Source organism: Sebastes fasciatus, chromosome 14, assembly GCF_043250625.1.
Source record: "Sebastes fasciatus isolate fSebFas1 chromosome 14, fSebFas1.pri, whole genome shotgun sequence".
NCBI classification, from domain to species: Eukaryota; Metazoa; Chordata; class Actinopteri; order Perciformes; family Sebastidae; genus Sebastes; species Sebastes fasciatus.
In genome coordinates, this window is record NC_133808.1 from 1,360,360 (window position 1) to 1,385,889 (window position 25,530).

General features: G+C 41.6%; 3 protein-coding genes and 1 long non-coding RNA gene across 9 annotated transcripts in view; 1 reads left to right on the forward strand and 3 right to left on the reverse strand.

Annotated features, from left to right (window-relative positions):
- The window catches only part of LOC141782057 (carboxy-terminal domain RNA polymerase II polypeptide A small phosphatase 1-like), a 39,751-nt gene extending 32,694 nt beyond the window's left edge, over positions 1 to 7,057 (reverse strand). The window contains exon 1 of the mRNA XM_074658072.1: positions 6,356 to 7,057. Within this exon, the coding sequence (XP_074514173.1) occupies positions 6,356 to 6,446 (91 nt within the window). The 5' untranslated portion in view covers positions 6,447 to 7,057. The remainder of the gene's footprint in view (positions 1 to 6,355) is intronic.
- On the forward strand, positions 671 to 1,092 carry LOC141782252 (uncharacterized). The gene is made up of 2 exons (XR_012597086.1): positions 671 to 895; positions 1,027 to 1,092. It is a non-coding gene; the product is annotated as an uncharacterized LOC141782252 (long non-coding RNA).
- Positions 7,058 to 9,515: 2,458 nt separating the features above from the next.
- Positions 9,516 to 13,053, reverse strand: LOC141782183 (SPEG neighbor protein-like). Of its 2 annotated transcripts, none has more exons than XM_074658245.1 (5): positions 12,910 to 13,053; positions 12,423 to 12,529; positions 11,900 to 12,207; positions 9,998 to 10,139; positions 9,516 to 9,799 (listed from the first exon to the last, which is right to left on the reverse strand). In XM_074658245.1, the coding sequence occupies exons 2-5, from the start codon at positions 12,527 to 12,529 to the stop codon at positions 9,661 to 9,663; spliced, it is 696 nt and encodes a 231-aa protein (XP_074514346.1). In that variant the 5' UTR covers positions 12,910 to 13,053; the 3' UTR covers positions 9,516 to 9,660. The 2 variants fall into 2 exon arrangements, with proteins under 2 accessions (XP_074514346.1, XP_074514347.1); XM_074658246.1 differs by having other exon boundaries at positions 12,423 to 12,554.
- A 1,653-nt stretch (positions 13,054 to 14,706) lies between these two features.
- Positions 14,707 to 25,530, reverse strand: part of spegb (striated muscle enriched protein kinase b) — a 53,669-nt gene continuing 42,845 nt past the window's right edge. For 4 of the 5 annotated variants that reach the window (XM_074658111.1, XM_074658110.1, XM_074658114.1 and 1 more), the window contains exons 36-42: positions 23,138 to 24,107; positions 21,832 to 22,071; positions 21,447 to 21,670; positions 20,278 to 20,382; positions 19,514 to 19,589; positions 19,068 to 19,217; positions 14,707 to 17,991 (exon numbers count right to left, since the gene is read on the reverse strand). In XM_074658111.1, coding sequence (XP_074514212.1) covers positions 17,736 to 17,991; positions 19,068 to 19,217; positions 19,514 to 19,589; positions 20,278 to 20,382; positions 21,447 to 21,670; positions 21,832 to 22,071; positions 23,138 to 24,107 — 2,021 coding nt within the window. In that variant the 3' untranslated portion in view covers positions 14,707 to 17,735. The remainder of the gene's footprint in view (positions 17,992 to 19,067; positions 19,218 to 19,513; positions 19,590 to 20,277; positions 20,383 to 21,446; positions 21,671 to 21,831; positions 22,072 to 23,137; positions 24,108 to 25,530) is intronic. The other variant, XM_074658113.1, reaches the window with a different exon arrangement.

A 25,530-nucleotide genomic window follows, 5' to 3' on the forward strand; every position in this document is an offset into this window, starting at 1 on the left:
TAAACCCAAGAGGGACAACTGATTGGGCTGATTCAGCTCATTCAGCAACTGCTTTCCACAACAAGGAAAAACAAACTGGTCAAAGGGCTGGAAGTGCATGATTGGGGTCACAGAGGTGGTTTGACATCTAGCAACAATTTTAACAAATGGACACTAGCAGTATCCGTTTAATGAGTCTGGCAACACCTAGAACACTGGAGCACAACATTCACCTTCAAAACTATTTGACCACAAAAAGACAATGCTTACAACCAAAACAACAGTTATTTTATGAATGAATGAATGTAAATGGGTTCTATGGGTACCCACGAGTCTCCCCTTTACAGACATGCCCACTTTATGATAATCACATGCAGTTTGGGGCAAGTCATAGTCAAGTCAGCACACTGACACACTGACAGCTGTTGTTGCCTGTTGGGCTGCAGTTTGCCATGTTATGATTTGAGCATATTGTTTTATGCTAAATGCAGTACCTGTGAGGGTTTCTGGACAATATCTGACATTGTTTTGTGTTGTTAACTGATTTACAATAATAAATATATACATACATTTGCATAAAGCAGCATATTTACCCACTCCCATGTTGATAAGAGGATTAAATACTTGACAAATCTCCCTCTAAGGTACATTTTGAACAGATAAAAAATGTGTGATTAATTTGCAAGTAATCGTTGTTCTGGCCTGAGGAGAGGAACTTTCAGTTAATTTCTGCAGCCACTAGGGGGTGCTGTTTATTTTACGACAGGCTTTATCTGTTGACCTGTGACCTTTGACCTTTGACCCTAGCTGCCATCTTTGTTTTTTCCTTGCATTCCTGAGTAGAAGCACATTTTGAAACTATCTAGTCAGTATCTACATCCATCTTCTTTTGGAATCACTTTTAGAAGCATTGTCTGTGAGTACTGCTTTTATAAGATGTCCATATTTATATCTATGTTTATATTTTGTGTGGATGGCTAATTTAAACCATGTTTTTTATGTGTGATGCACTACTCATTGTTTCCTTTATATCCTTTTTCATTTCAGTTTTACTCCTTTGTCATGCTGGCAATAATAACGGTGGTGCAAAATAAAGCCTCCATTTATTGTCTACAGTGTGTGAAGAGTTATCTGTCTGTCTAGTCAAGGAAGGGGACTCTGATGAGGGCAGAACAATCGTTATTAACTATGGACAATCCATGCTGTTAATTGCTATTCGATATTTTAATCGATTGACAGCCCTATGGTAAATATGTTCAATGTTAGTCATTCACTAAGTTGTCTATTTAAGAAAATTCTTGGTATTTGAACAACAGAATATACACTGGAATTAAAACTGGTCCAGGATGTCTTCACCTGACTATTTTGGGGGCTGAAATGTACACCTACTGTATACTTTGTACTTTGTTATGCAATGTCTTTCAACCTTTTGATAAAAAAATTGCGATTAATTTACGATTAATCATGGACAATATACAGTATATATGTATGTATATATATATATACATACATATATATGTATATATATGTATATATACATATATATATATATATACATACATATATATGTATATATATGTATATATACATATATATGTGTATATATATATATATATATATATATATACACATATATATGTATATATACATATATATATATATATATGTATATATACATATATGTATATATACATATATATATACATATATGTATATATACATATATATACATACATATACAGACGTAGGCAAAGTTGTTGGTACCCTTCCGTTAAAGAGAGAAAAACCCACAATGGTCACTGAAATAACTTGAAACTGACAAAAGTAATAATAAATAAAAATTTATCAGACATTGTTTTTGAATTGTGGTTCAACAGAATCATTTTAAAAAACAAACTAATGAAACTGACCTGGACAAAAAATTATGGTACCCCTAGAAAAGATGTAAAATAATGTGACCATAGGGACATGTTAAACTAAGGTGTGTCCTGTAAATAGCATCACAGGTATCTTCAAACTTGTAATCAGTCAGTCTGCCTATTTAAAGGGTGAAAAGTAGTCACTGTGCTGTTTGGTATCATGGTGTGTACCACACTGAACATGGACCACAGAAAGCTAAGGAGAGAGTTGTCTCAGGAGATCAGAAAGAACATTATAGACCTTCATGTTAAAGGTAAAGGCTATAAGACCATCTCCAAGCAGCTTGATGTTCCTGTGACTACAGCTGCACATATTATTCAGAAGTTTAAGGTCCATGGGACTGTAGCCAACCTCCATGGACGTGGCCGCAAGAGGAAAATTGATGACATATTGAAGAGACGGATAATACGAATGGTAACCAAAGAGCCCAGAACAACTTCCAAAGAGATTAGAGGTGAACTCCAAGGTCAAGGTACATCAGTGTCAGATCGCACCATCCGTCACTGTTTGAGCCAAAGTAGACTTAATGGAAGACAACCGAGGAGGACACCAAATCATAAAAAAAGCGAGACTGGAATTTTCCAAAATGCATATTGACAAGCCACAAAGCTTCTGGGAGAATGTCCTTTGGACAGATGAGACAAAACTGGAGCTTTTTGGCAAGTCACATCAGCTCTATGTTCACAGACGCAAAAATGAAGCATCCAAAGAAAAGAACACTGTACCTAATGTGAAACATGGAGGAGGCTCGGTTATGTTATGGGGCTGCTTTGTTGCATCTGGCACAGGGTGTCTTGAATCTGTGCAGGGTGCAATGAAATCTCAAGACTATCAAGGCATTCTGGAGCGAAATGTGCTGCCCAGTGTCAGAAAGCTTGGTCTCAGTTGCAGGTCATGGGTCCTCAAACAGGATAATGACCCAAAACACAGCTAAAAACACCCAAGAATGGCTAAGAACAAAACATTGGACTATTCTGAAGTGGCCTTCTATGAGCCCTGATCTAAATCCTATTGAACATCTGTGGAAGGAGCTGAAACATGCAGTCTGGAGAAGGCACCCTTCAAACCTGAGACAGCTGGAGCAGTTTGCTCACGAGGAGTGGGCCAACATACCTGTCGACAGGTGCAGAAGTCTCATTGAGAGTTACAGAAATCACTTGATTGCAGTGATTGCCTCAAAAGGTTGTGCAACAAAATATTAAGTTAAGGGTACCATCATTTTTGTATAGGCCAGTTTCATTAGTTTGTTTTTTTAAATGATTCTGCTGAACCATAATTCAAAAACAATATCTGATTTTCATTAGTTAATTTTCAGTGAATTTTTATTTATTATTACTTTTGTCAGTTTCAAGTTATTTCAGTGACCATTGTTGGTTTTTCTTTCTTTAACGGAAGGGTACCAACGATTTTGCCTACGTCTGTATACCCTATCCCTCTCCTCTCGTCTTCTCTCTCCTCTTCCCTCTCCTCTTTCCTCTTCCCTCTCCTCTTCTCTCTCCTCTTCCCTCTCCTCTTCCCTCTCCTCTTCTCTCTCCTCTTCCCTCTCTTCTCTCTCCTCTTCTCTCTCCTCTCCTGTTCCCTCCTCTTCCCTCTCCTCTTCTCTCCTCTCGTTTTCTCTCCTGCTCCCTCCTCTTCCCTCTCCTCTTCTCTCCTCTCCTCTTCTCTCTCCTCTTCTCTCTCCTCTTCCCTCTCATCTTCCCTCTCCTCTTCCCTCTCCTCTCTGCTGCTCTGTAGCCGGCTCTTCAGTGAGCTACGCCCCGCGGGCGATTGTGGAGCTTTTCAACTCCAAAAAGGCAGATAAACACAGTTAATTTATAATGGACATCTGTTTTGTGATATTTAAACAAACTATCCGTCGACAAGGAATTAAAAGCCTCTTGTCTACAGACTGGTCTCTAGAGAGAGCTCCAGCCAGCTCATAGCGGTCTGTGAGCGTGACTACCCGGCTGGCTGGCAGCGACTCCGGCAGGCGCTAGCTAGCTGTCACGGCATTTTGTGGAGCTTCTAAACTCCGATAATGGTGGAACAAATGTTCGATTCGCTATCTAACTTCGTAAAACTGCTGGTATTCAAATCAGTAGGACATCCGGGTATTTTTGGCATACTGTAGATTTTGCTTTTGTTCGCAAACTACATACTACATTTTGGCCAAATCAGTACATACTACTAGTATAGTATGCGGTTTCAAATACAGCCATAATGCACCCGGTCAGGGTGCCAAAAGCGCCTACAATGGGCATGTGGTGAGCATCAGAACTGGACCACGGAGCGATGGAAGAAGGTGGCCCGGTCTGATGAATCACGTTTTCACATCATGTGGATGGCAACGAGTTGGAGGTGTTGACTCGGCCTCCAAATTCCCCAGATCTCAATCCGATGGAGCATCTGTGGGATGTGCTGGACAAACAAGTCCGATCCACGGAGGCCCCACCTCGCAACTTCCAGGACTTAAAGGATCTGCTACTGACGGCTTGGTGCCAGATACCACAGCAGACATTCAGAGGTCTAGTGGAGTCCATGCCTCCACGGGTCAGGGCTGTTTTGGCGGCAAAAGGGGGACCTACTGAATATTAGGCTGGTGGTCATAATGTTATGGCTGATCAGTGTATATACACATATAACACATACATAAATACATACGTTTATAAAGCATGTCAAATTTACAATCACTTAATTACTGAAGTTGAAGTAAATATAGATGTCAAGTCCTAAAGCTATGTTTAATAGTGTATATACGTACACACACATATATACTGTATATATAAAGCATTTAAAATTTAACGGGGTGTTCTCATTATATTTTCTTTTTACTCCAAGAAAATGATTAATATTTTTGATGGAAAGTGTCTTTTGTGTAGCTGTTTCTCCAGGTAACCTAACAGTTAATTAAGCTTATGTATGTTGAGGTTTAATCTTCTATACAGGTACAGCGGCAGAGTCCAACATGGGATTTGGAATACATAAAGTCTGTTTTAATGCTGAATATTGTAATAAACCTTATAAACAAGCTTGGACATTTTTACCGGTACACACACTATTCCTAATATTTGGCCATTGACATACTATACTATGACTTTTTATGGCATACTATATAATATAGATGTCAAGTCCTAAAGCTATGTTTAATACTATATAAAGATGTACATTATTGATACCTGTTGGGAATTTTTTTCTCATTTTCCACTGCATTTCCACCACCAGCAGCCAACTGTCAGTCTGATGCCAGGTAGTACTCCTAAAGCTGAACCTGTCTTTGTCTTGTAGTGTGGAAGGAAGCCAGATCACCCGCCCGTGTTTATTTCTTGTTTCAATGTCACAGCCAGATACACCCACTGTGGGCCAGTGTACTGTACGTAGCATCAGTAGTCTTTGTTTAGTGCCTTACTCAAAGGCATCTGGATCTGCTGAATCTGGACAAAAACATCTCTCATCACTGCACTGTGTGCTAATTTCCTGTATAGCTGCTTGTCTATGCCTAGCAGTGTTCCACAGGTGATCTTTGTGACATTTCAGTGACCCTAGTATATTTGTGTTCAGTGACAAACAGGAAGCCCCCTGTGTGAAGACAACCCAAAGGTCAGTGACATAGTGTTTAGACAAGCTTCATGGGAAGGGTATACAGTTCTTTGAAATGAAACAATCCTGCTAGTTTTTAATCAGGATATGTTTATGATCTGTTTTTTCATCAAAACATAATATGGTGCAAATATACTCTATATTTGTTATTTCAATCAAGTCTTCCATTGTCCCACTTTAGGAAACATGGTTTCAAAACGTGGGGCGGTATGATTTGCTTAATGTGGGACAGTATGGATTTTGCAATAACAATGGATATTTATAGGGTTTTAGATATTTAAGGTGCAGGGCAAATTATATCCAATAATTGAGGGTGGCTTCATCTCTGTTAAAATGTTGTTTTTTCTAATTTTTCTAAATAAATCGAAATACTTGAAGAGATGAACTTTAGCAGCTCAGCATCAAAGTCCAAAACACTAGCAGTGAATAGTGAGGAGACCCGCCCCCTCACATTACACCAGTGATTCTCATCTTTTACTCTCTCAGTCTGTTCACAAACACGCACAAAACTCTCACAACTCTGTCACGGTTTCACACCACAGACTCCTTTTAAATCTACATTCCTGCTCTCCTTCTGACCGCATGGAGCTGCTGAGCTGCTGAGCGGCCGACCCACAAGGCAACAGTTAGAAACTTTACTCAAAGCTGGTCAACATGCTCCAACAATGTCAGCCAGCCAGGGGCAGTCCTCAGAGCCAGGAGCCGCCAGCAGAGCTCTGTCTCCGGTTAGTCCGGGTAGCAGAGCTCTGTCTCCGGTTAGTCCGGTTAGCTCCGGGTAGCAGTCTGACACCGTCCCGTCCTAAACACACCGCTGTCTCGCGCCTCGCTGACATTGTCATGCGCAGCTGAAAAAGTTCAGCAAACTTTGTCCCCAACTCACCGTCCTCACTGTCCTCACCGTCCTCAGGACATGTCGCATTGTCCTCGTCGTCTCTGGTTACCTGGGTGATAATAGACGGTGACTGGTCCATTAGCTCCCTCAGAGCCGCCGCTGGAGCTAGACTCTATGAAGTTAGTTGGAGGAGTTGTGGCACAACAAACTAGCGCTATATGTTGATATGTTGCCACTCCCTGTCTGCTAACGCGCATACTGAGCGGAATGAGAAAGAACAGCAGAGAAGCGGACCATGTCGGACCAAACTGCGCTAAAATGCAGCAGGTTAAAGGTTAAAGGTGTAAAATAGTTGTTAGTAAAAGTTGTAACGTTGAAGAAGTTCGAGCTGCTAACATGGAGCTGACGGTTTCAAGGAAGCCCCGCTCTTAAAGCCACAATGCAGGATGTGAAGCTGTCAGCGCTCCACTAAACCACGGGGACCGGGGAACGGTTACCGGGCGGCTCGGTTAGTCCGGGGACATGTTGGGGGGACATGTGTCCGGGGACATGTTGGGGGGACACTCCAACACATTTCTGGCGTTTTATTTGTAGTTTTTATTTTGGGTGTAAATTCGCTGAATCGCTACGTTTATTAAACCGATATTTGTCACAATGTTCTCGTCGATAGTAAAATGTGTCCGTTTACTGACGTTAAAGTGAGACGGTTCTTGCGCGTGGCGTGTTTTTAAAGTTTGTTTCAGCACGTGTGACGTGGGAGGGGGGGGGGGGGGGGTAGCCTTGAAACCGACCGACAGGAAGAGGAAGTGAGGGACACACACTTTAGTCCTTAGATCAGACTTAGCACAAACCTTAGTCCTTAGATCAGACTTAGCACAAACCTTAGTCCTTAGATCAGAGTTACTCTCTAACTTATGAAAGATCTCCAGAAAGACTGCTCCTCCATGGAAACAAGGATGGTTTATAACATGTTTATAACATGTTTATAAAATGTTTAAGCTGTTATAGCTGCAATAGTTTAGTTGACAGTGATAGAGATATTCATACTAGTATTTATTTGACTTTTATTTAACCAGAAAATGAAGGTATGTCCCATCAACTCAAGGGGAGGTTGATAGGGAATGGGAGAAAATGGCTTTAAAAAAAATCAGAAAAGAAAAAAAAATCAGGGGGATCACATGATGAAAAAGATGTGAATAAAGAAAAAAAAAAAACATTTATGCTACACAAATGATTTAATTTTTTCCACAATTTTCTCTAACTTGTTTTTTTATGTTGTATAGTTTTATTGTTTTGTTGACATTGATAGAGACATTCATACTAGTATTTGTTTGACCTTTATTTAACCAGAAAATGAAGTTACGTCCCATTAACAAAGGGCCTTTTGCTAGGGAATGGGGGAAAATGGCTTTAAAAGAAAAAAAAGGAAAAGAAAAAAAATCTGAGGTATCCCAAGATGATGTCAAAGATGTGAATACATTTAAAAAAAAAACATTTCTGCTACACAAATTAATTTATTTTCTCATTATTTCCTGTTTTTTTTATGTTGTATCTCTAAATTAACCTGAGAAGGGAGCATTTGTCTCTGGTTGCGCTGCTTGCAATTCATACACATTCATATACAGTATGCAACCTGTGACAATGAAGAGTCGTGTATACAATAGGTAAAGTGTCTCCATGGTGAGCCTGGTCCACTGTGTGTAACCTCTATATTCTACTGAACTCCTTGCCGTGACGTTCTTCTTGCTTTTACTGCATTCAAATCAAGTAACAATCAGCACACACAGCTGAGTGGAAAAGCCAGCGTATTATACCTGACAGCTGTACTTCCTTTGATCACAGCTAGATGCTGCTGGCAGCTAAAACAATCTCTGACTCCACACAATGAATTCCAGTCATGTCCACTTTGTCTGTCAAAATACAAAAAAAATGTTATCCACATTTTATGGTCTTAATTATTTGTATTTTAATGAGTGGCACATTTTGATAAGTATTCCATTAAGGAGATATTAAAGCAGCAGTTGGTAGAAATGGAGCAAATATGATTTAAAAAAGTTATTTTTATAAAATGATCACTATATCATGACAGTAGTGCATGAGACAGGTAATCTGGAAAAAAAAATCATGTTCCTCCGGTGTCCTCCGGTGGTCCTAATGGCATCTGGAAGATTTCACAGACCGGAGGAAAACCACCAATCAGAGCCGAGCTGGAGCCTTGTCGTCTCTGAGCAGCTGCCAATCACTCACAAACTCTGATCAAACGGTCAAACTAGGCAGCGCTGATCAATATTACTGTAATGCCTATTTCTCGTGTAAAATGTGTTCAGAATGATCTTGTAGTGTACTGTTTAGCTGTAGAATGAGAACGTTTGTTCCAGCTGGTGGGCGGGGCTTGGTGTTTCCCCAACTGATCTCAACATGGTGGCCAGGTCACAAACTTTCTTGTAGGCATTACAGTAACAGAATATTAATGCATATTTGATCAGCGCTGCCTAGTTTGACCGAGTGATTGACAGCTGCCTCCGTTGAATGAACAACCAATAGGAACGCTCTCTCTCTGAAATGACCTGTGGTTGGTCAAAGTCTCCCGTCACGGGCTAAATGATGCCAAAAACGTTCTGCCTGCTGCAGGTTTAAAGAGAAATGTGTTTTGGGACTTGATTGACTTGTGTCTCAGCTTTTCGCAGCTGTGGTTGTCATTTACACAGCTCCACTCACACTTCTCTGTCTTTGAGCTGGATTTTGCTAATCTAGGCTTTAGCTATTATTATCAACCAGAACAGGAGAAATTGTACAAATTAATGATTTATTACAGTAATAAAAACAGCACTTTGGATACTATCTTAAACACATCTCTCACATGTCCCTTTTAATTATTGCTCTCATCTTAATGTCAAGAGGGGGGGCCCAGGCAGCTCACCTGGCAGAGTGGGCACCCCAGTACCAAGGTGGAGTCCTTACTGCAACGGCTGGTGTTTGAATCCGACCCAGGGCCCTTTGCTCCATGTCTCCCCCTCTCATGACTAATACTATCACTATCAAATAAAGCCCAAAAAATCATCTTTAAAAAAAAATGTCAAGATGGTTAATAGGTTTTATGTAAATATTATTATGGTAAAATGCTGTCTTTTTCATTATGAATATCTATTTTCTCCTCCACTTCTATCAGAAACAAATAAAAAAAATAAAAAAACACTCAAAAAAGCTGTTGGCGAAAAAGTATTTACTTTTTATCATGGGCATGATTGAATGTACAGCTTGGAACACAGCATGGATACAGTATTGTCCATTGGATTGCACTATAAGAGAGCAGAGGCTCATCGCATTAGCATCGGTGTAGTTGGGAGGTCGCATCAGAGGATGTCGACACGAGCGAAGGACTGGTCCGTGCCCAGATTGTTCTCCACAAACACCTCATACTTGCCAGCATCAGACAACTTTGCATTTTTGATGGTCAAGATTGTGTTGGTGTCTCCAACGTCGAAGAATACCCTGAAAGACAATCGTAGCACCTTTATTATCACTATTTGTTTTCCCTAGAATTATAATTTAGTAGAATCACGATCCTGGTGGCATTAGTTCACACACAATGCCATTTTGACATGTACACATATCCAGAAAAAGCACTGTAAACACATAAGTAGAAATGTATACTACATTCCTCCTAACTAAATCTCTTAGAGAGCCTACCTGTCATCTTCTTCAATGTCATCTCCATCTTTGAGCCAGGCAACATCTGGAGGAGGCTCCCCGTGTATTCCAGCCTTCAGCACCGCTGTTGTCCCTCTCTTGGCCTTCATGTTGTCTGGGCCTTTAGAAACCTTAGCAGGAACTGGGAAAGCATGATGCAAATACTCCGTCAGCCACATGATTTGTTGAAGATCACAGGTGCTAGTATTTGGATAAAGATCGAGTTGTATGGGAGACACTAGTAATCACTAGAGGAACAGAGTGGAATGAAGCATTGGCTTCAGACATGTCTGACGAGGCCAGAGCAGACAGGAGCAACCATTAGCATCTGGTCTTTCTGTTCACAGTGACAACTCTGTCGTCAGTTAGTGTTTTCCACTTCATCTAGTAGGCTGTTGTTGTTTTGGAAAGCTTTCATTCCATTGGTCAGGAAAATTAGGTGTTTTATGGTAGATATAGAAGACATTTTGGGAAATACTCTTAAGTCTACACCCAGCGGCTGGTTAGCTTAGCTTAGCATAAAGACTAAAAATAAAACTGCTAGCCTGGCTATGTCCAAAGGTAACAAAATCATATTCACAAAATGTTGAAATGTTCCTTTGAGCTGTTTGATTAAATTCTGATTCCTCCAGCCATGCCAAATAAAAGGGATAGTCCGGATGTTTCTCACAGGGGTTGTATGAGGTACTGATCCATAGTTAGTGTATTACCTACAGTTGATGATGTCGGCACGCCTCCAGTTTAGAGAAACAGACAGGAGTTACCGCACGGAAGCAAAGCGATGTACTGCCGTGGACGTTGTCGGCAGCAAAACATATTTTAGACACCTAAAAGAAAGACTCACCTAAAAAGAATCAGTATCACTTTAAGTGTACGCTATATTTAGAATATTTTCACCGCTTTACCTTGCCGTCAGACAGCTATACGGTCTATTCATTTCAATTTCAATTTATTTTTGTATAGCGTCAAATCACAACAGAAGTTATCTCAAGAAGCTTTATATATAGAGCAGGTCTATGACCGTACACCATAGTTTAGAGACCCAACAAGAACCACCAAGCGCACTGTGGCCAGGAAAAACTCCCAGATTACTGGGAAGAAACCTGGAGCAGAACCGGGCGCAGGGCGGGCGGCCATCTGCTGAGACCGGCTGGGGGGATAGATAGATAGAGAGAGAGTGTGAGAGAGAGAGAGAGAGAGAGAGATAGAGATAGAGATAGAGATAGAGAGAGAGAGAGAGAGAGAGAGAGAGAGAGAGAGAGAGAAGCAGCCACAATAGTAGCCTAGCAGCTGTAATAGCTAATACAAGTCTATGTTTCCGAGGGGTTAGTGTTAACCTTGCTGGTCTACCGCTGCCTCGATAGGTTATTAAGTTTGTGATATTGTGTAAATCTGGTTAGTTCAGAGTCACCAATATCACACAATAGCACAAACTAACTAACCAATTGAGGCAGCGGTCGACCAACAACTCCAGGGGTCAGCAAAGTAAAATTTGAGTGTGGTGGCTTTAGCAAGAGCATAGATGGATACAACAGCTTCAGTTCCCCGGCAGAAAGGGCTGTCTGACGGCAAGGTGAACCGGCAAAAATATTCTAAATATAGCGTACACATAAACTGATATTGTTTTTTGTTTATTGTTTAGGTGGGCCTTTCCTTTAGGTGGCTAAAATACATTTGCTGCTGCCTCCGTCCACAGCAGTACATTGCTTTGGTTCGGTGCTGTATCTCCTGTCTGCTCCTCCAAGCTGGGGGCGTGCCGACCACCATCTACTGTAGGTAATACACTGACTATGGATAAGTACCTCATACAACCCCACTTCAACACACCCGAACAACCCCTTTAACAAAACTTAGATAGTATAGATCAAACAATGCCAGCTAACGCTAGCGATCTGCTCTCACCTTCCACTAGAATACAGGCAGATCCATATGTCTGTCCAAATGGATTTTTAATGGAAACAGTGTATTTTCCCAGATCAGCCAGGACCCCATCTCGAACCACGAGCGCCACAAAATCCGGGTCTTCGAAAACGTAGCGGTACTTGGGACCATCCTTCAGCTCTTTGCCATCCTTGCACCAGATGATGAAAGGATCAGGGAAAGCGCTAACTCTGCACTCCAGCTTTGCAGCGCTGCCCTCGACAAGAACCACATCTTTGAGCTCCTGCAGGATCTTGGGAGGGCCTTTTTCCCGCAGCTCTTTACGCGACCTATATGAGAAACACAGGAATATATAAGACTTCAACCAAAATGGGGTCCGTATGCATCAAACAAAGTATCTACGAAGTACGAACAAGAACAGATAGGTGTGGGGGACCGACCATCATTTTGTTTGAAGCATACAGACGCCTTGCGTGATTACATGCCTTTGAACTTTGCTCACTTGAATGTCAATGATGCCAATAGACATTGGACGCTTTAGTACCTGTGGCCGCGATACGAGGCTTGGATTCGGATGGCAGCCTCCTGGACCTGAGGATCGTTGATGTTCAGAGTGCACCCAGGAGGGGGTGTAGCCTTTGCTTTGGACATCTGCAGTGGTCAGAGCAGGTTAGCACTAGAAGGAACCTGGACATTAGTTCAAAACGTATTTGATATCCAATTGGCCTTTTTCATAATTAGCATTTTGACTTGTCATAGCAGGAAAAGCACAGGTGTTACTAATAACATTAAATATGGCTCTGTTCTATTCAAGTGTCCCAGTAAACCATGACAGTGTGACAGTGAGCCAGCATGCACAATACCAGGACCCTGAAACTGGAGCAACTAAATGGAATTCATCCGTCATTTATGTTAAAATGTCTTCTGTGAAAAAGACCTACATACCCTGACCAATGGAAAAGAAGAGTTAATCCTTAATATGCGATACCGTACCAACCATTTCTTTTACAACTTAATGTCACGTTTCTTACCTCGGAGAACCTCTCGAAGCTGTACTCTACTTCGGATCCACTCCAGAGTCAGCAAACCCCAAACACTTCATGCTTTATATGTAGAGGTCCTCAAGGATCAAAGAGAACAACTCATCACCCAGACGTTCCTTTTCCTTCTTTGGATATTAGGAAACGCTCTGCATGACGAGGCTGATTGAGGACGCGCAACAAATGTTGCAGAGATACTTCCCCGTCCTTATAAAGCTTTCATATCAAATACTCCTGAGAATTTGGAGCAGTTAATAGTTTTGTGTGTGGTTGAAATGTGAGTCGTCCCTGGTGAGAATACACACATAATTGTTGGTCGTCAGGGTCATGTGGAGGGAGCGGCCTCAGCCTGAACTGAGAACATTCTATGACAGTATCGTAAAATCATGACCCGACTCGACTGTGATCTTTTATTAGAGTGGAAACACTTTTCATGTCATCTCTTTTGTGTTAATGAGCTACTAGCACCGAAGAGTAAAATGAGTCATTGTTAAATATTGCAAATTCAAGAAAGGTTCACAGTAAATTCATAACTCTGCTACCACTTTTCACACCTAGTTTTCATCCAGTGTACAAACCATAGACTGCATATAAAGATGGACAACATTACAGCTCTCCAAAAGTGAAGCCAAAACATCTCAATCGCCCCCTGGTGGCTGGCTGCAGTATAGCTCATAAAGCTCCTCCATGTTAGCGGATAGGACATGGGCCAAATTAAAAAGTCAAAGTACACGTCAGATAATTTTTTCATTTTAGGTAGTTCTTATCACGCTGATGTAAAGTATGTTCAAGTGTTCATTCTTTCTGCCAAGTTTGGTTTTAATTAGTTATTTGATACTATAAAAAGGGGGTGAGACGTCATGACTGACAGCTGTGATTGACAGCTGCTCTGAGTGAAGTAGTCACAGCTGGAGGCTCCGGAATTGTACGAGAGAGGAGATATAACATGAACTCTTCATAACTGTCACCAGTCTGTGTAACAGAACATGTGTCAGTTTGATCATTAATGTATTTATAGAGATATTATGCTTAGTAGTCGTGTCTTTCTAGCCAAAGAGCTACCGTGGTGCTAACGTAGCAGCTAGGTGGCTCACGCTAACAAGCTGCGGCCGTGCTCGGCTCCTGAGTGGCTCGGGCATATGTGTGGGCAAGACCTCATTACCGCGGCTCCACCCCCCCGATCACTACTGCGCAGACTCTGGCTCCAAATGACGTCAAAATCTCGAGATGGCTCCCGTATCCGGGATATTTTGGCTTCACTTTTGTACAGCTGGAGTGGAGACGCATCGTCCATCTTTATATACAGCCAGCCTGTTCTCATTCCCAGTGTGTCAAATACCGAGGCATGTGATACCGCCGCACGAGGCACCCTTTAGCACAAGTATGAGACGCACCGGGCGTCCAATTAACTACAATGTAAACCCATCCGCGGCAACAGCAAACGCACAGAGAAATTGCACCACGAGTGTGGTGAGGTAGCGAAAGAGACACAACGGGCAAGTGGGAAGAGAGGACTTTCATCCAGGAGACCGCTATTCGTGTCCCATACGTTAAGTTTCACTTTCACGTTACAATCAGCTGTTCATTCGTGTCCTGTGTTCACAACGTTCAGTTTCATTTCCACTCTAAAAACTTAGTTTTAAGCCCAACCATGTCGTTTTTCCTAAACCTAACTAAGTGGTTGTGTTGCCTAAACCTAAAGTGACGCCAAAGCGTAAGTATGTGACGAGTTGGTTGAGAGCACGTTTATACAGTCTATGGTACGAACACATTACTACATTGTATTCATATATTTCTCATATTTCCTTTATTGTTCATAGCCGTAACAGCTGTCATGCCTTTTCCATGCCAGATTCAGAAAGGTCACAAAATAAAAAGCAGCAGCTATAACAAATACAGTCACTCAATAAATAAACAAATTGCGAAACACACACAAAGCAGTCACATTCATATAATCAAAAAAAGTCATTCATTTAACAAACTATTTTCTCTGTGGGTCTAATATCCATCACGAGGCACTGCAACACATTCCACAAAATACGGCATAGGATTTAATACAAAATGTGAAGCGTTCAACATCTTTTTTTTCAAAACCCTGTCGTCTGCTTACAAATAGTTGTTGTATGATTAAAGAACATAATATAATGCACAGACGTTCAGAATTGAATGCAAAATTGCATCCTCATGCTGATGTTGCATGTTTTCATTCAGGTTTAAAACAACTCCCTCAGTGATTAACTTCTACTCTGCATAGAGAAATGACTGAGCCAAAAAGACAAAGAGCTGCAGAAAAGGGCAGTATTTATCTAGCAATAGCATTAGAATATATAGAACTAGTAGAATCATTTCATAGAATTACCAACAATCTCTGCCAGTATACACTGATCAAAACAACTGGTGATTTAGCTGAATGTATGACGCAGCTTTACACGATATCGTCGTAAAAGACTCATCACTGTCTGATTGGGAGTCGACTTTAAAATGAATCCAACCTGTTGCAGAAATTACACTTTTTGTATTAAGTGTGCAAATCTGTACACAGCTGTGAAGAGCAAAGTGATCAAAAATCTGACATTGTGCAAATGTTTCACATGCTGGTCTGAAAACAGAATTTGCCCTCACAAGGCAAAGCAATATGAAAGAAACAATACAAGTTAGCCATTTATTTATGATGAGGATGAATCGAAATGATCAACGCATCACTGATTTATGATCAACGTCATGTTAAAGCAAATGTGCTGGTAGTGACACCCAAAGATAGACTTCCGAAACAAATATTTAGCATGAGTCATATTCTACCTTCAATCCAACCAAGGGACAATTGTCAGTATGTGTCCAATTGCAGTCTTCAATATTGTCCTTGAAGAGGACTTTACGTGCTTTAAAGGACTAAAATGAGATCAAATGTATGATTTACCCATTCTGCAGTGAAAATCAACCAGACATGTTTTCTCTCATTTACAATCTATTGATAATGAACAAAGACTTGTAAGACTTGTTTTTAACAATATTATCTTATGTATTTTTCCCTCAATATAGCTCGAGCATGGAATAAGAGGAGGCTTCCCTTAAAATATATTAAATATTCCCTATGCTGTATGGATTGTCTAAGATTTAAACCGGGGGCTGTAATATTGCACATGTATTGAATTTATGTTTTGATCACTGTGTATAGCGTCTTGTAAGCTTGTATGGGCTGGAAACCAAAAGGGTATATGATGCTTAATTTAGGGAATAAATAATAATTTATAATTTAATTGTAACCATTTAAAATCTTATTTAACTTTATTTATAAAAAAAAGTCTGGGTCATTTAAAAACTGTAATTTATAAAAACCAAATAACTATTTTTTTTTTCAAAGTAGTAGCTGTTAAAATAAGAACTAATACACTCAACAATGTCGTAATAAACATCCTTTCTCAATGAACTGGAGAGGCTATTTTTTATGCTGACTAATGCTAACTGGTTAAGGGCACTTGGAGGCACCCCAGTATCACCAGTGGGTTTCTAAAGCCATTCAGTTAACCCCCTGAATAATCTCACATTTAATAATGATCTGGTATCTCAGGCTGAGTGCTGTATGCACACTCTAAAAACACATTGAGTGACTCAGCAAACTTGTAAAGTTCATTTTAGTAAACTCAGAGATGAGTGTAAATATCTCTGCGTGGCTCATCCCACTGGATCCTTTACGCTGGGCTGAGTGGAAGAGCTGAGCTGAACTGGAAGCCAGTTTGCTGGTTGTTAGCTTACTTGTGGTGAAGGAACTAGTGTCTGCAGAGCGCCAACACAGTGGAGCCACTTGTGCTGTGCATCTCATCACTTGGAGCAAAAATGATCTAATAACAAATTCCAAAACAAAATTCAGATATTGAGAATGAGCAAATCATTACTATCTTTAGTAACATTAGGGAAGAAATTAGTGCTGATTATAAGAGTCCTTTTCTAATAGCCCTTGTAGAGAATCCTCCGACGTATCCTCTGAACTCCAAAACTCAGAACTAAAAAAGGAACTGCTACAATCTTGACAATCATCGAGATGCTACAGGAGTATAAAAACTCAGGTACTGTAGCACGAATAAAGTTGGATTAAGTTTAAGGAGAGCAATCTTGGCTGTCCTTAATCATGGACACATAATTAGACATCATAGAATGAACATGTGGTCAGGAAACACTGACTATGAGACTGTAGACGGATACAGTGGAGGTGTTGCTGTGGAAAAGGCATCAATTGTTTTAGCGCTCCTTGTTTTGAAATTGTGCTCAGAATTCATTATTTTGGAATCTCGTGAATAACTTGTACTTAAATGAAACAATGTTTTTAACATCAAAACTCTATTACAGCAATTTTAGGCCTTCCATAGTGGGTTAGGGTTACTACTATGTCTTAATAATGCATTCCCTCTAATCATTGGAGAGTTGACAGTAAGAACGGAAGTCATTTATCCAAAATGTATGCAAAGTTACAAACCTTGAGGTACTAACTTGAAGACAACATCCTGCCTTGTATGAACAAGGTCCACCATATAAAAAATACAGTCAGGCTCTTGTAACTTTGTAAGAGTTCCCTTAAGTGTGAAAGCCTCTTTTAGATTCTCTTTAGGAACCACAAAAGAAGAAGAAGTGACGTCTCTGTAGATCACAGCCACTGCTGGTTTCTTTTTTTTTTTTTTTCTTCCAACCAAGTTCAACAACTCAAACCTGAAGGGACCATCCCACCTCACGGCCCAAAGTCTCGTCTCACTCTGAGGATGCCCCCCCCCCCCCCATCCCCATCCCCGGTAAAGTCATGACAACTGGTGTTTGGAAGCCTGTTCTCATTGGGAGACAGGTGCGTTGGGAAAAGTTGGCACATTTGGCGTGGCGGGGCTGGTGGGGGTTTGTGGCGAGCTCTGGTAGGACCGCAGGAGGACTTTGTGCTTAGTGGCCACCTGCTCTCGCCTGCGCTGCTGGTCGGCCAAGAATTCCTTGAGACGGGTGGTTGTAAAGGTGAGAGTCTGCCTGCGGAGGCGCATCAGGTAGGCATCTTGAAGCCAGGAGTTATTGAAGCAGTCCTTAATGGAGGGACGGGCCCTGTGGAAGACCAGACAGTGAGAAGATTTTCCAGCGGGCCGCATGCAATATTTTGTGAAAAAGGTGATGCCACTAAACTGAGTAACTCATCGGTTTGTATCTATTCAGGCTGTTCTCATACACCGTTCATAGCTATAAATATGAAAAGTAATGCACTGTAATTCATGTATATCCCATGAAATCAATTCATATTTAATCCACGCAGGGCCGGTTTAAGACGTAGGCCATAAAAATGTATTAAAAATAAATGTCGGTGGGTGCCCGTTCTCATTTTGCGCATTGAGGTAGCAAAAGAACAAGTAAAGAAAGAAAGAAAGAAAGAAATACACTTTTCATCCCTTTAACTCTCGTTGTAGTGAAACTGACTAAACACTTTTAAGCCAACAATATCAGGGACCATGTGCTTATTTATATAATAATAAATACAGTTATTTATGAAAATAAAAATCTTAATTTTTCTCTTAAAACCATTGTGATGTCTGATGTGTGTTGCGGTTTACGGGGCCAGGGTTAGGGTTCTGGGGGATCTGAATTTCATCTAGGGCATCAAAAGTGCCAGAGCCGGCCCTGAATCCACATAATGGTGAACCAGGAAGTATAAAGAATGACAAACGCCGCGTAGGGAGGAGGTCGGGATGGATAGCTGGGTCAAAAAACACCAGGCTGTCACACAGGACAACAGTGTTCGTGTCCCGTGTGAAATCAGTTGATTTATTTATTACATAACTTCCACTTCTGCAGTTATTTTTAATCCAAACCACAATCTTTTCCTAAACCTAACTAAGTCGTTTGTTGCCTACTCCTAACCAAGTTGTTTCCTGTGAAGATGGAAGTTTATTTTGAAAAGACTGTATGCATGTAACAGGCGTAAATGGACACGCGTTGCTGGACATTCGTAGGAGAACGCTTGAAAAATGAGGAATAACTTTTTCGAAGATATCATAGATATCTGCTGTGTGAGAATATGATGATCTACTCAACCATTTATTTTGCTGTAAAATTAGGTCTCAGCCGTAGGCCATGATGGAAATTCTGTACAATATGGGAACTACAAAAAGGATGCATGTTCAGCTTACCAAGGGTAGCTACAGAGGATCTTTTTGAGGAACAGAGAGGCACTTTGGGACACATTCTGGTAGAGTTTAGAGAGGTCAAACTTTGCCGCCTGGATCCTGGCTTCAGTCTCCTGAGGATCATTTTCAATGAAAGGCGACTTGCCGCTCAACCTGGAAAATCAGGGGGAAGTTTTGACACTTACAAAACAGTGTAGATCCCTCAAAACATGTCCACAATGCACAATACAATCTAATCATTAGGTTAGTTGTGAATTAAATGAGTATCACAAGAGCAACCAGATGTCCACACCATGTAAAATTAAATAATAAAGGAAAGACCTGAGATCTGAAATGCAAATGCAGCAGACACATTTTCAATCATAAGCCTCATTTCACATAAAGACATAACTATTATGTTTCTATTTAAAGAGGGCCTGCTGGGTGGAAGCTGTGAAAGCAGTACTCACATGATGAAAGTCAGTACGCCCACGCTCCAGATGTCAGCTGGAGGACCCACTACATCCCCTTTCAACATCTCTGGAGCTGCAGAGACAAGAAAGGAAAAGCCTTCATTATTTTACACAGAACTTTAATCACATCTGCAAATTGTCTTTGTACAACACAAACTATATGTAATTACTTAATTGTGTGTGTGTAGTCTTTTTAAATGTGTGAATGCATAGTCTTAGTTTATAATACTCCTGTGTTTTCACAGCTAGTGCACGCCCACTGGCAAAACCGTTACACACATCAACAGTAATTACAGTAATTGATCTGTATCAATAGAACTCAACGATCTATAAAAATCAATCATACTCTTGTCATGAAGGGTTTTTTGTATCATTTTCATCCTGATAAATGAGCACAGGAAGATTACATAATGCACACTTAAAGGTGAAAAAAGTTCTATTTTTTACCTACCCCAATGCACATAATGGCAGTAAGAGGATCATTTCTAAAGTGAATTCTACTTTTTTAATCCTTTAAACTTTCAGTAGGCAGAATGTTTTTGGCATAATTGGGTACAAATTCCAAAATAACCTTTCAGCATATTGTAATTCAAGTGTTCTGAGAGAAAACTAGACTTCTGCACCTCCTCATGGCTCTGTTTTCAGGCAAACGTTCTCTTTTTACAGCTAAACAGTACACTACAAGATGTTTCTGAAAACATTTGAGGAGAGAAATAGGCATTACAATTACAGAATATTGATTCATATTTGATTAATTTGACCATTTGATCGGAGTTTGCAAGTTATTGACAGCTGCTCAGAGACGGCAAGGCTCCAGCTCAGCTCTGATTGGATGTTTTCCTCCGGTCTGTGAAATCTTGCAGATGCTGTTAGGAGCACCGGAGGACACCGGAGGACACCGGAGGACACCGGAGGACACAGAGGGACAGGATTTTTTTCATATTACCTGTCTCATGCACTACTGTCAGGATATAGTGACCGTTTTATAAAAATAAAATGTTTTAATCATATTTGCTCCATGCTTTCAGTGCTTTGCCTTAACATCATGGAACACATTTCTAATCAATGATTTCTATTAAAGCTGAAGTAAGCGAGATGGGAGCAAATACGATTGCAGTGACTCGCAATTTTCCCTGCTGGGTGTAGTGTAGCAAAGATGGTGAAATGTTAACCTGCACTTGACCCATGTGTGCTCAGTTTGACAGTAACCACAGCCCCGTGATGACAGCCATCCATGCTTTCTTCACAGCCAACAGGATAAAAGCCAGATTTACAAAAAGCGTCAGTCCTGCAGCTGTTTGACTTTTGAAAACTAGAGCCAATGAAAGTGTGGGACATCAACTCAATATGTGGGACGTGGGACAAAGGATAAAAATGCTATGCAGTCCCTCATAAAGTGGGACACCTGCGCACCAACCGTCACCTACTGTAGGCAATACACCTACTGTAGGCAATACACCTACTGTAGGCAATACGCCTACTTTAGGCAATACACCTACTGTAGGCAATACACCTACTGTAGGTAATACACCTACTAAGGATAAGTACCTCATACAACCCCACTTCAAAACACCCAATCTATACCTTTAATCTACAAAAGCAAATATCAGGCTCTGTAGCTGCTAAATGCTCAACTCTATTCACTAGCTAGCTGTGTCTGTCTGCCATTTGGTGCTGAGCAGGTAGTGTACAGTCTGTGAAAGAGGCTGCCTGCTGAGTCTGGAAATGATGCTGATAAGAGCCTGAATCCAGTAAAAGTAAATTTGCAGGACATAAAACCAAAACATGAGCTGAAAGATGCTAATAAGCTCCACAGAGTTGAGGGAATTTGGGTCTCATCCGATCTATTATTAAAATAAAAATATTGATCAGGGCAGCTTATGTTTTTTTCCCCCAGTGGTCTGTGTTAAACGTACACCGTACAACTTACACATATACTCCAGCGTTCCAATAGGAGGGCTGAACTGCTTGAGGAAGAGAGGGTTGTAAGTCTGAGCGCTGCCAAAGTCAATGATCTTGATGACGTTCATGTAGGTGATGATGATGTTCTCTGGCTTGATGTCCAGGTGGAGGATGCGTCGGGTATGGAGGTAGTCCAGACCCTGGAGGATCTGCACGATATAGGTGACCACGTCATCCTCTGAGTAACGGAACCTGAAACACACCAGAAAACAGCTGCTGAGAGGGCTCCAGGGAGAATACTTTAAGGCAGTTGCTCATCTCTAAATAAATTCAGCTCATTCAGTATAAATGGGAAGTAGTGATTTTACATCCGATAAGCAACCAAGTTAACAAGTACAGCTGTTTGGCTTCACCTGTCTATTAGGCTGAAGAGCAGCTCCTTCCCACTGCAGTACTCGGAGATAAGCACCAGGTAGCGCGGCGTGACGTAAGCTTCGTGCAGAGCCATGATCCTCTCGTGATGAAGGGACTTGAGGATGTCGTATTCCTGCAGCACGCCCTGCTTGCTGTCTGCCTCATATGGAACAATCTTAGCCATAAAGAGGTTGCCTGTGGCGTTTTCCCGGCACTCACGGATCACACCAAACCGACCCCTGTGTGAAAAAGAATCAAGAGTCAACAGGTCCTTTATGTCCATAAACCAGTTGGTTGCAATCTCTTCACCTCACCGCTAGATACCGCCAGATCCTACACACTGCACCTTTAAATGAATAAGTGCTGAGTTTGAGGGGCAAAAAAATGAACAAAATGTCAACATGTATTACCTTCAGCCTTCACTGGGGAACTCAGCAGAACATATTATCAAATAGATAACTGCTCTGAAAGATTAGACACTTTTTAATTGTTTTATTTATAAAGTCTGGCTTAGTTTTTTTTACTTCCTGACAATGGTGAAAGACGTATTCAGAACCTTTAATTAAGTCAAAGTACTAATACCACATTGTTGAAATACTTCATTACAAGTAAAAGTCCTGCATTCAAAACTTTTCACTCTAGTGGTGAGGTTGCAGATTGCAGATCAACTGAATACTCCTCCGCTCACCCCTCCCTTTCCAAGAGTCTTGGAGGAATATGGTAACTATGGTAACTACGGTAACGGTACTCAGGTAATGTAAAAACGTGAAAGTCTCTCTCTAGAGTCAGTGTTTGGTTTGCCCATTCTGGGCTACTGAAGAAACATGGAGGAGCAACATGGCGTACTGTGAAGAGGACCCGCTCCCTATGTAGATATGAAGGCTAATGAAAACACAATGATTCTTAGTTTCAGGTGATTATACACTAATGAAAACATAGTTATGAATATTATATTCCATTTCTGCTAATAGATCCCCCAAAATACTACACACTGTTTCTTTAAGAAAAAGCATTTTCAACAAAATGTACTTATAGTATCAAAAAAGTAATCATTGTGCAGTGAAATGGTCCCTGTCAGTGTTATACATCCATGGTTTTACTATTATATATGATGTTTCTGGATTAATATTACAGCTGCATTAATGTATGTGTTGCGTTTTACTGTTGTCAATGTCTTTAACTCCTGTATATACTGTTGGGTAGTTTAATCTACAGCGATGCATCATATGGGAATCTGTTTCCAGCTGATCCAGGAGCAAAGAGTTTATTTAGCTTATGATGTTTGATAATAATCTCTCTCATTACCTTGCTTTCTCATCCATGAAGGTGTAAGGCTTCTGTGGAACTCCCTGGCGCAGAGATCCCTCTCCAGGCTTTCCCAACGGCGTCCTGCGTCCTGAAGGTGTGGCCCGTCCTGTTGGTGTGACGCGTCCAGATGGGGTAGTCCGGCTGTCCCCTCCTTGTAGCAGTGGTGTGAAGCTCTGCACCACCACCACGGGCGGTGAGAGAGTCACGGGCGGTGAGACAGTCACGGGCGGTGAGACAGTCACGAGCGGTGAGACAGTCACGGGCGGTGAGACAGTCACGGGCGGTGAGACAGTCACGGGCGGTGAGACAGTCACGAGCGGTGAGACAGTCACGGGCGGTGAGACAGTCACGGATGGTGAGACAGTTACGGGCGGTGAGACAGTCACAGGAGTGACTGAAAGGGTGGTGGTTGTTGGGGTGGAAGTAGATTGAGAAGGTGGAGTAACACGTACGGTCGCAGCTGGCACATACATGGGAACAGATGAAATGGGTTTCCCAATGGCAGGTGCAGGTGGTGGTACAGGAGAAGGGGATTTTTTGGCTATGGGGGAGACTGCATTTACAGGACTTTTGGGTTTGGGTGGGACAACAGGGGGAGGCGCCAGTTTGGTTTGTGGTTTGCTCACACTGATGCTAAGGGTGGTCTTGGCTTTGGCTGCTGTGGCTTGGACAGCTGTGGTGGTCTGAGCAGGGGCTTGTTCTGAGGGAGCTGTACTAACGGGCGGAGTAGCAGCAGGACGGCTAGCATCAACCTGCACGGCGGGTTTGATGGTTACTGGAGAAGCAGATTTAGCCACAGATGGAGCGGGAGCTGAAGTTGAGGGAGGGACGGGTGTTACTGTACTGGATTTACTAGGAGCCGGTTTAATGGGAGGCACTTTCATGGATGACATCATCACCACAGGGGGAGGAGGAGTAGTTGCAGGTGCAGTCTTGACCACCACTGTAGCACTGGATTTAGCTGGTTCTAAAGAAAGACAAGGAGAAGGAGGACATCATCAACATATAGTAGAAATCTTTCATGAGTTGAGTGAACAAAAACTAAACTTAAACACAAAACTGTAATCCTTTCAGAATCTAGACATTTTAAAGCTGCAGTATATTTTTATCATCATTGGGCAAAAATCCCATAATAGTCTTTCAGCATATTGTAATTCAAGTGTTCTGAGAGAAAACTAGACTTCTGCTCCTCCTCATGGCTCTGTTTTCAGGCTTTAGAACATCTAGCCCATGACAGGAGACTTTGACTAATCACAGGTCATTTCAGAGAGAGAGCGTTCCTATTGGCTGTTCATTCAACAGAGGCAGCTGTCAATCACTCGCAAACTCCGATCAAACGGTCAAACTAGGCAGCGCTGATCTGTGAAATCTTGCAGATGCCGTTAAGCATCTGCACATCTGGAGCACAGAGAGATTGAATTTGGAGATAAAGTCAACACTGAAGATGTCATCCGAGCTGCAAGAGAATATCACAAGAACTTCTGCCTATAGGGACGAAGTAATGCTTTCAGAATCAAACATACATTCAGCTATACGAATGATCATATTAACGTTAAAAAATGTTCATAGTGTGTGAGAAAAGAATCGTTTATAAAGTGCACATTAGGTTTAGTTTGTTGGTGAACACAGACACACATGATTTTTTTCAGATTACCTGTCTCATGCACTACTGTCAGGATATAGTGACATAATAAATTAGTACATTGAAAGCAACTTAAAGGGACTGTTTGTAAGTTACACGTATAAATCAATCCGGGTCGGTGTCCCATGCGCGCTCACGTGTGTCCACGCTGTTCAGACTCAGACACCAACACAAACTACAGTGAAGCACCAAAACCTCTTGGTTGTATCTAGTGAAGCCCATCTGTTAAACAGTGTTGGCCGCGGCCGGAGGACGCGGGGGAGACCGTAGCTTTGGTCTCCAGGACCGGAGTCTCTGCTGTACTCTGCTCCTCTGCTCCTCTGCCTGCCTTCACGCTCAGCTCGCTCCACTCTCACATGCATGCTGCACACTCCACACTGCAGAAGAGTTAGTTTAGCTCTGAGAATATCTAGTGAATGTTCAGTGGACGTTTGTGCAGAAATAACTGCTGCAGCTCCTCCAGACCAACAGAGGTTTCCCGTGTCTTGTGAAGTGACGGGGCTCCGCAGAGAGAAACGTTATCGTCTCCGACCAAAACTCCGCTGTCTCCCCTGTTCCCTCCGGCCGCGATCGGGAGGCTGAGGCAGGAAAAGCCAACACTAGGATCAGCATTGATTCATGGAGAGACCTTCGTCTGGTCAGCTAACATTACTGCCAAGCAGCTGAAATATAGAGTGATATTGTGCTTTTAGCTGACGTGTGTCACCTCACTGTTTTGACGGATGCTTGCTCACATTCAGGTAGTGCA

Excerpts from the sequence above, each read along its gene's own strand:
- LOC141782183 (XM_074658245.1), bottom strand. The coding sequence starts at position 12,529 with ATGTCCAAAGCAAAGGCTACACCCCCTCCTGGGTGCACTCTGAACATC. Across the intron at positions 10,140-11,899 it reads TGCCTGTATTCTAGTGGAAG|TTCCTGCTAAGGTTTCTAAA; the intron begins GTGAGAGCAGAT and ends ATGCTTTCCCAG. Across the intron at positions 9,800-9,997 it reads GACATTGAAGAAGATGACAG|GGTATTCTTCGACGTTGGAG; the intron begins GTAGGCTCTCTA and ends ATTGTCTTTCAG.